Raw genomic sequence first — 13,849 nt, forward strand, 5'->3', positions numbered from 1 at the left:
TTGGCGGACACTAGGAAATAACCAACAGTACTGGTCACAACGGAACAAAAGATTATTTTGATATTCTGCAGCTATCATAAATTATGTACTTTAAAGGATATGATTTTCGACTTTTCGAACTAATATAACACTGTTTTACATTGGTGATAAGGATAACTTTGTATTTGTTAACAGACATTATAACGTTCAAATTAGCTTATCTATCAGGGATTAAAATGTCTGATGGAATTATCTCGAAGAGACTTCAACAGCATCCTAAACTATTCCAATACAAGAGTATTATTCTGAGCGAACAATACTCTAAATTCTAAATCAGAAAGAGTCCAAGAATCAATACCATAAGAACCACAGCGAAATTGTGTAAATGAGATAAAGTGTAGCGAATTTAATGCTATATACGTTGGTGAAACATCACGGCAGCTGTATGTGAGGTGAAGGAACACAAAATTCGCTGGAAGCATATTCCTAAATCTTCAGAAGACCTGGAAAAAACAAGTGAGCGATAGCATTCCATTCCATAGGGTCTGGTCATCCAACTGATTTCAGTGAAATAAGAATCATCCCAAAATATTTTGTTCCTTACAAAGAGAGATTAACAGCTGAAACTCTACACATATGGACAAATTCAAATACAATCAATAGGAGAGATGGAAGATAATTAGCTGTCCTATGGTGACTAATTAATCAATAAACCTGAACTGCATTTCACATTTTACTTCATTTACTCCACCTCGTATTATGTGGACAACAACGATTATTTTCACTTGTTCTAATCACTTAGTTTATCTGAATATATAATAAACAATAAGCTTGGTCAACACAATAATACAAACAATTGTTTGTTTATTTTCTCTCATTGTATACATGCTGTGACATGTTTGATCGACATCATCTAGCCAACCCACTATTTTCATCAAATTCCTAATCAGAGACGATATCTGGTCAGTGAATTTTTCTCATATCTGATCTATGTACGCATACATACAACACAATTTTCTCCACTTTTTACACCCAATGTCTCATACGCACTACAATTAATCTTATGTTCATTGTTAACATGATTGCACGACTTGTTTAGTAAACAGTTTGATTTTTGATGCATGATTTTCGTCCCTTGAAAATGTTTGAACCGGTGAAACATTAAATTTACTTAATATGGAATCACTGAGATTTGTATAAATATAATTTTCCTCCTTAATGTCTTAGATTAAGTCAGTCCCCAACTACTTTGAAACTATTCGTTCAAATTTAGATGAAAGTTGTTTGTTTGTTTGTTTGTTTACACCTGTTACTCCCAATGGAGTATAGGCCACCGACCAGCATTCTCCAACCCACTCTGTCCTGGGCCTTCCTTTCTAGTTCTATCCAATTTTTGTTCATTCTTCTCATATCTGTTCTCCATTTCTAGGCTTAATGTGTTCTTTGGTCTTCCTCTTTTCCTTTAGCCTTCAGGATTCCATGTGAGGGCTTGTCTTGTGACGCCGTTGGGTGCTTTCTTCAATGTATGTCCTATCCACTTCCAGTGCTTCTTCCTGATTTCTTAGATGAAAGTATTTATATATTTTAACTTTAGTATACGATTTTTATGTAGGAAGCTGCAATGTAACCATTGACGCCAAAGTCTGATAATCGTAAAGGAAAATTGGCTTATAATCCATTAAGAAAAATAAAAAGTAATATAGATAGAGGTTTTTTCTAACATTCTCAATGACTATTTCTTTGTCATAGAATTGTTCCCTAGGAATGATATGATAAATAAGATAGACTAAACATTTACGTAAATAATGAAAATAATTTCAAATCTACTAAACCTTGGTTTATTTACTTTAAAACAAAAATGTAACATTTAATACCCATGTGATATTTAAATAATATTAAATTCCTCTAGCCTACAAACTAACAAAAACATGATTATTGAAATTTGTTTAAATGTCATGTTTTCTGTATGTACAATTATTTAAAAATTTGTCTTTAAAAGTAACTACGAATAAAATAAAAGTCACATAACATTTCTATGGAAAATTCACTTAGTATTGTTAGTTTGAATCTTCTCAATGATGTCTAGGACTACAACTGGTCAGTCTCTTGTTGGGCATATTGTGCGTATTGCCTCGATAAAGCCGTAATTCACAAGTATTATAAGCAAAGATGGACAGGTATATCCGGCTGATGAGTCCCGAATAGGACGAAACGAGCGTCCTGGATTCCACTGCTAGCCATTGTCCATCTTTGCTTATAAATTCTATGGAAAATGTTTTTAGTAAAAACTGCACATCATTTTGAATATATTCTTAAAATCACTAAACAATTAGTTCATTAAAGGAATCCTTTCTAACTAGTGAATTATCTGAATGATAAAATTGCAAACCATATTAATATTCTAGCGAATATACAAACTTTTTTAGACTGAATAATTAAATTATGGTAGACTAAAGCTTTATATATGTGATGTAGGTTTAATCTCAGACTACTTCTAATGTTTGAAACGATTTTCCCTATGATACAGAATGAAGAGTCTGATATATGATGTTAAGATCTACTGCATATTCTAAAACAAATGATACAGTTGATCAATGCTGCCTTTTCCATTCCCATAGAAGTGAACTCTCTCGGATAAAATGAAATAAAGCATCAAAAAATGACCTAGTAATCTGTCTCCGCAAGAGCAGACGACGTGATACGTATGAATGTCATCCATCACTAGTGAGTTAATCAATCATATAGAGACAATAAGTCGGTTGATGCAGTAAGTTTTATAAAAATTTCGTTGCATAAAGTATCACGTCAATTGACCTATTTACATAGATCCCAAGTGAGGACCGAAGTCAGGGGAGGCTGCTTACTCGCCCCCTTTCTATTTCTTCTGACGATTTATCAAATTATAAAGACAGGAAGCACGGAATACAATGGACATCTCTCAATCAACTAGACGATTTGGACTACCCAGATGACCTAGCTCTTCCATTTCACCCACATCAACAAATCCAAGTCAAGACGACTAATGTAGCAGCAGCCTCTACACCAGTAGGCCTCAACATACATAAGGAAAAAAGCAACATCCTCAAATACAACACAGAAAACACCAACTCAATCACACTTGATGGAGAAGCTCTGGAACAAATGGAAACTTTCGCTTACCTGAACTGCATCATCGATAAACAAGGAGAAGCTCGTGCAGGCGTAAAGGCGAGGACTGGCAGAGCGAGGGCAGCATTCCTAAAAATAAAGAACATGTGGAACTCAAAACAACTATCAACCAATATCAAAGTGAGAATCGTCAGTACGAACGTCAAGACAGTTCTACTGTACTACACGCATAAATTTTCTGGAAAAAAAAATTTAAGACAGCTTATCCTCAAGATATTCTGGTGAGTTTCACAGACATGTATGGTGAATGAGGTTTCTTTCTTCCATCACTAGAGCCCACTTCTGAAAATCTGTCAGTTGTGTCTTGCTAGTATGTTTTCTGTGAATAGATTTTTGAATAGTTTTATCTTGTAAATTACTAGAAAAAACAATCGGATCCTTGTGCAACGTTTATTTTCAAGTCACTTGTCCAGGACTAGATACATATTGCTCGCATAATTACGTCTGTTACCCAGCGTAGAGATGCACTGACCCCTTACCAGTATTCTCCATTCAACTCTGTTCTGAACCATCCTATCCAGCTGTTTCCAGTTGATATTAATTCTTTTCATGTTTTTTTTCCGATTCCCGACTTAGTGTGTTCTTTGGCCTTCCTCTTTCTCATTCCCCCCACTATGATTCTAGGTAAGCGCTCGCCTCGTGATGCAGTTTAGTGATTCCCGTAATATTTCCTCTATCCACTTTCAACGTCTTTTCCTAACTTCCTTCTCATCTGGAAGTTGCTGCTACATTAGTTGTCTTGATCTGGATTTGTTGATGTGTATGGAATGGAAGAGCTAGGTCATCTAAGAAGTTCAGGTCGTCTAGTTGACTGCGAGATGTCCATTGTATTCCGTGCTTCCTGTCAAATTTTGAGGTCTTCATAATTCAGTCAACCAACAGAGGAAAGAAGAAGAGAGGAGTCAGCAGTCTTGCATGACACCGGTCCTGACTTGGAATGCGTCTGTCAGCTGTCCTCCATGCACGATATTGCCTTGTATTCCGTTGTATGAATTCCGTGTGATGTTGACGATCGTATCAATTGCATCACTGTGTCGAAACAAGTTGCATAAGCTTCTCTTTATTCAAGTTGTCAAATGCTTTTACACAGTCATAGAAGTTGATGTGTAGTGATGGGTTCCATTCAATTGGTTGTTCAACGATGATCCGTAGTGTCGCGATTTGGTCTGTGCACGACCAATCTTTACGGAATTCGGCATGTTGATCTTGAAGCTGGACGTCTACTGAGTCTTTCAACTGGTTCAGCAACATTGTTGAAAACCTTTCCTGGTACTGATAACAAACTGATGCCTCTGTAATTCTCACATTTCCTCAGATCCCCTTTCTTTGGTATCCTGATCAGGTATCCTTGTTTCCAGTCCGTCGGCACTTGTTCTTCCTCCCATATCTTCCTGAATAGAACGTGAAGCGTGTTTGCAGTTACTTCAATGTCTGATTTCAGTGCTCCAGGTGGTATATTGTCAGATGCTGCTGCTTTCCGATTCTCGGTTTGTCTAATGGCCATCCTGATCTCTTCGATCACTGGTAGAGTGACATCTATGGGAAGGTTTGTGTGTGCTGCTTCTATGTCTGGTGGATTTAATGGGGCTGATCTATTCGAAATTTTTTCAAAATGTTCTACCCACCTGTTCCACTGTTCTTGAATCTCAGTGATAGACTGGATATGTATAAATATATGTTTCAGCTTTAAAAGGAATCTTTCTGAAACCACTACCTTCACAAAACTAATTTGTAAACCTCATTCGCTAGTTAAACAAGTTAAACAGGTCCATTATTTGGAACAGTACCCATTGTTAGGCCTATAAATTCTTCAGTTTGGCAACTGGTAGATATTAGTTAGCTATTTTGTGATATTTTAATGCTCCTCACCAATATATGTATAATGCGTCCTTTTCTAAGTTAAGGTCATCATCTTGATTTTAGGAATAAAATTTACATTAGTTCATACTTTCAAGTTACAATTTGAATCATCTTTAGTGACTAAAGAAAAAATGTGTTAAAAGAAGTTCCAGTGTGAGACCAATAGATCATTAATCGAAGGAATAGTAAATTCATTAATAATACTTAATATATGTCACCATATATCAAAATATAACTGTGGTCACAAAAAAACGATCATTTACGTTCAAGTAAATTTAAGTTTTTCAACACTCACTCTGCAGTTGATTAAAAATGCATACTACTATGAATTTGTTAACCTACATTAATAAAGCACTTAGTTTCATTTCGTTTCCAACGTTTCTCTAAATGATGTTGGAAGTATTTTTAAACATCGAGGTTATTATGATATAAACATTTCCGACAAGTAAGACCTAATGTGGTATAGTGTTTAAGGAATTAGTTATGTCATTTATTTGCACGTATACAAAATGAATTTACATAAGAATAAATGCATGGACGTATTGTGGTATGGGTTACTTATATCCACATAAGTAGTATATAACGATGGTAAGGCAATGAATGTATTTCAGTAGAAGATCGATAACGAAAGAACGGGAACGAAACGCAATTGCTATGAAAATGCATAAACAACAATGATCGGAGACGATGGACTGATATTTGCAGAAGGGAACGGGCAAGATTGAGACGATTGATAGTTTGCAAATTAACTATTTACTATATAGTTCGCATGTTTTACTTAGATATTCCTTAATTTTATGCCTAAATACATTTGATTGTTCCCACTTGTCTTCTTGTCCATTACAGCATCTTATTCTGTCTTAGATTGCATTCAAATATCTTATTTGTTATTTTATAGGTAGCGCTAAATGTACTTATTTGGTTCAATTACACATTTGATTCCTATTGTTTATTTTATTATACTGTGATAGTTAACATTTACAGTAGATCCACGTCGTCAGTTTTACACATTGTTCTTAATGATCTAGAAGCACTTGTCTGATACATACCTAGCTTTAGAATGATGATTTTATCCCAGCATTCAAAATTTATTAGGTTTGTAAAAATACAGCATCAATACACAGCTTCATTATTTTATTTTGTAACTTAATGGAATAGTTCCATCACAGCCACTGAAGAGTAAGCTGAAGCAGCTATGAAATGCTGTCTATCTTTCGCTAGTATTCAGTAGCACATAATATTTTAAATCTCGGTTATTTTGATGTTTTTCAAAAATAACTCAGTCATTAAACCTCTCTAATTTGTGTGATCCCTGTTCGAAGTTAGTTCCCACCACTCACTGCTATCAGCTTGAGGACCATTAAAAAAAGACATAAATGACCATCTGTTCAATTCTAATTTAGGAACTCTCAAGGGTAAATATTTACGGCTTCACAAGAAATCGATTTCTCAAACATTCTTGTAACGACCCTAATACCTTAAGATCAATGAATCGTAATCCAAAGGTAAACATTCTCAATTACAGTCAGTTTGAATGTAGAGTAATGGTCATTTGCTTTGTCAAGGTTCTGTTTATAGTACAATGATAAGACAGATATTATTTGACACCTAGTGTTATCTATGATCTTTTAGACTGATTTCAAAGATTATTAGATCAGGGGTAGTCTAAACTTTCAAACAATCTTTGCATAAAAGAATTTGGCTTCATAGAAAAATATCGGTGAATGGAGTAACTGTCCATGGTTTCAACGGTCACTACCGAATTTGTATGCTAGCTAGCATTTCTATGATGGCTGAATGGATAATGGAATGGCGTTACTTCTTTGAGAATAAATAGATCGATCAATTAGACTGTTATAACGTATGGCTTCGTAATATATATGAATGTGCAATTTAGGGAGGAGTGAATTTATTGATCGGACGCAAATGATACTTGAAATCGTACGAGCAGTCCTGAGTGCTATTCGGCCCTTCCTATCTGCCTAGCCCAGCCCGTTAAGTCCAGAACACAAATAACAGCCTCAGAAATATGAATCATTATTTACAAACATACTGGGTTTTTATACAAACCAAAGTAATCAATAAACTGATTATAACTCAAGAATCGTATGATAATAAATCAAAGATCAAAATAAAGCTAATGATAAGAGAAACACGAATATGAATAGTTTAGTTACGTAACAATTGTACAATAGGAAATAGGCATAATACATTGGTCGATAAATAGTCCTTAGAGTTAATATTCATAATTCACCAGGGGATATAACACCTCCCCTTTTTGAGAAATCCGGAGTTGACATCCGGATTTTAAATTTCTCGAATTCACCCTCCCCCACGAAAGATTGTTGGATCCTCATGTACCCAAGTTACCATTATTGTGACATTATTTAAAACATATTCGTCGTATTTAACGGAGAATCCACAAGAACTGATTAGATCGTGAGGATCGACGACATTCGATTTGAGGTCACCAGCGTTTGATTCTTGTGAAACAGTTTCCTTGAATTTACTCGGAACCTCATTAGTAGATAATGAATCATTAGGATAATCAGTATCTATGAAAGTCGTATTGGATTCTTGATTATCATTTAATGCATCCGATATTTTTCTCCCATTTTTATAAGAGATTTGAACAGGAACATATGAATCAGCAAAATAATCGGGATCTGGCAGAACAATTAGATAATCTTGATCATTAGATTCATTAGAAAAATTTTTTGCATCATGACTGGTTTGATTTGGCGCCACTATATTCACTATACTGCTCGGTTTGTTCCCCGTTTCTTCGTGGGCGGGTACTGCAGCAATTTTATGGGCGCTTAATAAGATATTGTCTTTCTGTGAACTGGACGATTCATTGTTCGCACGTTTTGTTTCAGGGATAGTAGGATTTGAGCCACGTATAGGGCATGCCTCTGAAACAGACAATACTGGATTACTGGGCTGATCATATGTGACTATTGTTTCGCTTAAATTACTGCTTTTCACGGATTCATAGAGGCTTTCCCCGGTATATTCATTTGTTCTGCAATCGATTTCCAGTTCTGTACGCAATTTAGAAATCAATGCGTCAACTTCCGTTGCACCCCCAAAGCATGGGTGATACAGCAGCTTCGCATGTAACTTGTCAATGAAATCCAACTGACTCTTTTTAAAACGCTGCTCTTGTCTCTGGATTAGCAACTGAAATTGATCGGAAGTTAAAGCCATTTTTTTTACCCAGTCGCCAGTTGTTATAACGTATAGACTCGTGAATGGAGTAACTGTCCATGGTTTCAACGGTCACTACCGAATTTGTATGCTAGCTAGCATTTCTATGATGGCTGAATGGATAATGGAATGGCGTTACTTCTTTGAGAATAAATAGATCGATCAATTAGACAATCTTACATCTAGTTCTTTACTATTTCATTTTTGTATGGGTTACATGATTTCAACAAGTAAAATAGAATTATCACTTTTGAGTTTCCAATAATATTAGTTGCTAAGGTAAATCAAACTAAAATATCTTAGAATTGTTCTCAACTATTATATCAGTTTTCTACGTATATTTTTTTAAAGGTACATTAGACGTATTAACGGCAGTAAGAATCAGCGAACAAGCATATGTACAAACTTCACCTGGTCGATGCCGTCAAGATTCAAATGATTTGGCAACATCATCAAATGTTGCAGAAAGAAATGTAGCTTATTCTGTTCCTCGTGGATTAAATCTTTACATAGAAGGTCGGTCTTTAATCCCTGGTAAGTTTTGCATTTTCATTTATTTAATAATTACTAAAAATAACCCTTTCTGAAACTGAAAACGTTGATTCTTTCACTTCGTTATCGATTGTCAATTATCAATAGAACTATTTATAAGGGTTCCTATTGATCACCTCCAAATGAATAATAATAATAACTGTTATTTGATTGAATTATTTCCTTTAAATTGTTCTGTTTGAAAAATGGTAGAATAACATAAGAACTATTACTTTCTCATTTTAATAGGATCTTTTATTTAATAACCACCATTATCTATAATGTCATTAGGCCAAGACCCAAGCACAACCTACCGCAGCATCTCAATCAAGTCATCTATACCGAACTAGGCTGTGGCCTCTGCATCAATAAGCCTCAACACACACAGGAGAAAAGGCAAGACTCTCAAATACAACACGGGGAATACCAACCCAGTCACACTTGATGGAGAAACTCTGGAAGAGATGTAAACATTCACGTACCTGGGAAGCATCATTGATAAACAAGGAGGATCGGATGCAGATTTAAAGGCAAGGATTGGCAAAGCAAGGACCGAATTCCTACAATTGAAGAACATATGGAACTCAAAACAACTATCAACTAACTCCAAAGTGAGAATCTTCAATACGAACGTCCTACTGTACGGAGCCGAAACGTAGAGAACCATTACATCCATCGTCAAGAAGGTACAAGTATTTATAAGCAGTTGTCTACGCAAAATACTCAACATTCACTGGCCGGATACTATCAGCAACAGCATTTTATGGGAGAGGACAAACCAGCTTCCAGCTGATGGGGAAATTAGGAAAGGACGTTGGAAGTGGATAGGACATACATTAAGGAAATCACCAAACTCCATCACGAGGCAAGCCCTAACTTGGAATGGTAAAAGGAAGCGGAAAAGAGGAAGGCCAAAGAACATATTACGCCGGAAAATAGAAGCAAATATGAAAAGGATGGACAACAACTGGAAAGGGTTGCTCAGGACAGGTTTGGATGGAGAATGCTGGTGTGCAGCCCATGCTCTTCCACGAGGGGTAACAGGTGTAAGTGAGTTAGTAAATAAGTAAATAAGTAAGTAGGTATTATCTATAATACTTCTATAAATAGTTTAAAGAAATATTTTATTGAACGTATACATTAAAATGTTTGAATAATTGGCAATCTCTGCTTACCATGCTTGTGAATTAAGGCTATATCGAGGCAATACGCACAGTATGCACATATGCCAATTAGAGACTGACCAGTTACAGTCCTAACAAATCGATGGGAAGATTCAAACAAACAATACTGAATGAATGGCAATACTTACTGTTTATCAATTAAAATAATAAATTCAATGTGGAATAGTTTATTATTTAACTTGGAATTAATTTATCTGAGCTTAGTGTTTTACTGAATTCCTTGTATTATTTATATTATAAATGCAGTTCAAGTGTTTCATGATCCTTTTCGATTAATTGTATTTCCGCAAATTCACTCAGAAAACAATTGTTTTTCAATATTTATTTAATTTGTAACATAGCAAATAGTGTTTAGCTGTTTGTATTCAGTATAACTATAGTCCATAAATTAGTTTTTGGTAATTTTCTGTGATCCTTCTAAGGTGAACATAGTTTATGTGAGACTTTCAGGTAATTTACTCATTTAGTTATATACTTGCCCTGTTAAAGTTAGCTTACTTGATAACCTCATAGTCAACTGAGAAGAACCATTTTTTACCCACTTATGTCTTTTGAGTAGTAATTGTACTAACAGAATATCCTTTTTATGTACAGATTCATTTCCTCCAGATCTGTCTATTTTATTTACCATTCGATTGGAATTAAATTTGGAAAAAGAGTTTTTCACTCTATATGATCGACATGGACGAATGATTTTACGCATAATAATTGGCTCACATTTGCAATTAGAATATTTATCAAGAGAATCACAATCTAGTCAGCTTTTTGATGTGCATCCTCGAGATTTAAAAACACAGTCAGGAAAAACATTAGAGAAAGCTATTTTTAAAACTCGTCTAAATGATGGCCTGTAAGTTAATGAGTGTTACTTTAGTAATCTTTCATTTAGAACTAGTGGTTTTATTCCATTTCTGTTTCAAGGAGTGTTCTGTTATTTGTTCCTTTCTGTTGGGTTGTTTTTTCTGATATCTATCAATGAAGCCAAATGTTTTCATCCCTAGAATATGTGAAATGTGATTAACAAGGGAATCCAAGACGCATGTTTCTCCCTATTTGGAATTAGTTAGCTAGACTGTACGAACTCTTGCTAATAATTTATGTCACTAGTTTAAAAACAACTAAGTAGGGATAAAACCTGTTGATTTATGGCTGTACAGACCTAGACTGTATGCTTCTGAAGTGTAGTGAGTGAACTTTGAATATCATAAAACATAAATTACCTTATTCATATCTAGGCTAAGTATTCTTTCTAGGTTTTTTTGAGAAGCATCTCATATGAATATACACGACTATACTAAAGTTCGAAACACTAATCAGGTGCAGAATGTTAGTTACTCATAATTCAGAAGACTGAACAAATTAAACGTTTTTGTAATTCCTCAATTACTTCATGTTTTTTTTCACGAAATGAAAATACGAAAAATAGGATCAGGCACAACCATTAAAAATTAGAGTTATTATTTTAAATACCAAGAAAATCCTGCCATCATTAAAATTTTGCTATGAAGCAAACATTTTAAAGCAGTTACTAAGTTACATCTCCCAAAATGACTGCAATTTAAAAACATGTGTATGTTCTATTGAAATAAACATAAATATTTGTTAAAATCCTAGAACTCACGAGATACATATCTTCCGATTCATGAACAGCCGAAAAGCAGTCCATTAATGTATTATCAATAGTGGTTATCAGTCAAAACGCTTCGTGTATGGAACATTTGAGAATCTTGTTTCAAATCCAGTAACTTTTAATAATAGTTTGTCTTAAAATGAAGTAAATTAATCATATCATAATGCATTTTAACAGGTTGTTCAAAATAAACCAAATGACGTGTCCAAGAGTATATAGTGCAAATGATTCTCAGTGTATATTTACTAGGCTGTCATTTTCTTTTTATCTTATTCAATACATTATATTTTCATAAACTATTCAGATGGCATCGTGTGGCTGTCAGTATTGGTACTACTACAGCAAGATTACTGGTTGATTGTAAACAGAGAGAGTTCATAAATTATAATCGTTCATCAACAAGTATTGATAACAGAGGTCGAATACAAGTATTGAAAGACGGCATTCATGTGAGTTTTCATCATGTATTTGAACTGTTGAAAACGTTTTTGATTATATTCCAAAAGAAATAGTGACTTTTTTCTGCAAGACAGTTTAAGTGAAAATACGATTTAAGCACCAATTAATTTTATTCGTAACATTAGAAATATTGACTACTCGTAAATAAATGTAAAGCAGTATTCATATTTCAAATGAAGGAAGTAAGGTGATGTTTACGGTCGATTTGATAAGTTAATTGAGGACACTAAACTAGTACGTCGAGTACAATTTAAAATATTTCTTCAAGAAGGCAAACGTGATCAGTCTTATTGCAAACTGATAGAAATTCCAACACTCCACAAAGCGTTTGGTACAAAATTATAGTTCTAACATTGTACTAACAAATAAAAATGGTTACAAACAGATTTTCTGAATAAGACATCAAATGATTTGTCAACCTACAGAGTTCTTGGAAACAAAGTTGTTGATAGAGTTATACATTAGGAATATAAACCGCGAGGCCTGAGTCTTACTTTCTTCAAAAAACTTGATTTCCTACTGAGGTCAATAATCTCCATTATTAACTCTCGTGCCTATAAACTAGCCTACTTATTACCGCAGACATTTTTACTTCGCTCAAACTTATGGACTATAACGATAACATGAAATTTCTCTTGGGACCAAGAACTGTAAAAATACAAAGCAGGTTGAATAGATCACAAAGGAAGGAGCTATTCATTGTAATCGCTTAGAGTTAAATTTTTCATCTAATAATGGTCGAATGAATTGCACAATTATACAAAATATTTACTTTTGTAACGAAGAATGATTTTTAATTCCAGAAAAGGTCGAATACTCGCTACTGTTAAGTATGTAATAAGTTTGCTATCAAATAAATTTTGTTTTAGAAAAATACGTTGATTAAACCTAATTATAAAGACCATTTTTTAGGTAGAACTACAAGAACTTCATATTGTTGAATTACGAACTTTTAGTACATTTGAAAGTAATAAAAGTTAGTTAATAGTACCAAGATGACTTTCTGATATAACCATTTACAAACTACGAAGACTGAATGAGTTGAATTTCATATCGAAAGCAGTGAATATTCCTTAAAGTTAATATAAAATATACTTAAATATAATCGTTCAATAATCTTATTGAGAATATTTTCATAGTTGAAAGCATGAGTCAATTGAAGCTAGACCACCAAGGAATCTTCCGATCTACTAGACGGCCATTTCGTCATATTGTGGAACTCCTCAGCAGTGCGCATCCACGACCTCGCCCCAGAGCACTTAACTGATAGACCACTGAGCCAGCATCCGATGGTGTTTATGTCTAACTTCAACCAATCCACGAAGTTGAGCAACCGCTCACCAATTGTCTTCAGTGAGTTCCTATCTCACAACAGACGTGGTTTGAACTCCACTGGTCACTGCTTCTCACTAGAACTCCAGTAATTACTTCTTGAAGTCAGTCACTAGTGAACATATGATTTCAACTTTGCTTTCAACTATGAAAATACTAAATCTCCACAAAACCCCTTCTGATTATTGAGAATAATTAAATAAAACTTGTCTATTTACCAACTATAAATTGCAACTATACCAATATAATTATTTCAAATTTATTTCTTATAGGGTTTTATTGAAGATTTTTATCTTCTACCTGGTGAAGAAGGTGTTATTAAACAATGTGATGTTTATTCACCTAATTGTTTGGATGATCAAATGATGGGAGATGAAGTAAATTATTTGTTTTTTTCTTTTGAGACGTTTTAATCTTTTAAAGATCCCCATCATATTAAAAGACTAATATTTGAACGAAGAATATTCTTTTCGATATATTCTCTCCTCAGGTTCTA

General features: G+C 34.2%; 1 protein-coding gene across 1 annotated transcript in view; it reads left to right on the forward strand.

The window, feature by feature from the left end:
• Positions 1-10,621: 10,621 nt before the first annotated feature.
• Smp_196840 (hypothetical protein) overlaps positions 10,622-13,849 on the forward strand; it is a gene marked incomplete at its 5' end in the record, with an annotated part of 40,148 nt that continues 36,920 nt past the window's right edge. Inside the window, 3 exons of the mRNA XM_018794283.1 lie at positions 10,622-10,782; positions 11,867-12,011; positions 13,626-13,730. Coding sequence (XP_018648711.1) covers positions 10,622-10,782; positions 11,867-12,011; positions 13,626-13,730 — 411 coding nt within the window. The remainder of the gene's footprint in view (positions 10,783-11,866; positions 12,012-13,625; positions 13,731-13,849) is intronic.

Source organism: Schistosoma mansoni, chromosome 1 (assembly GCF_000237925.1).
Source record: "Schistosoma mansoni strain Puerto Rico chromosome 1, complete genome".
In the NCBI taxonomy this organism is placed as follows: Eukaryota; Metazoa; Platyhelminthes; class Trematoda; order Strigeidida; family Schistosomatidae; genus Schistosoma; species Schistosoma mansoni.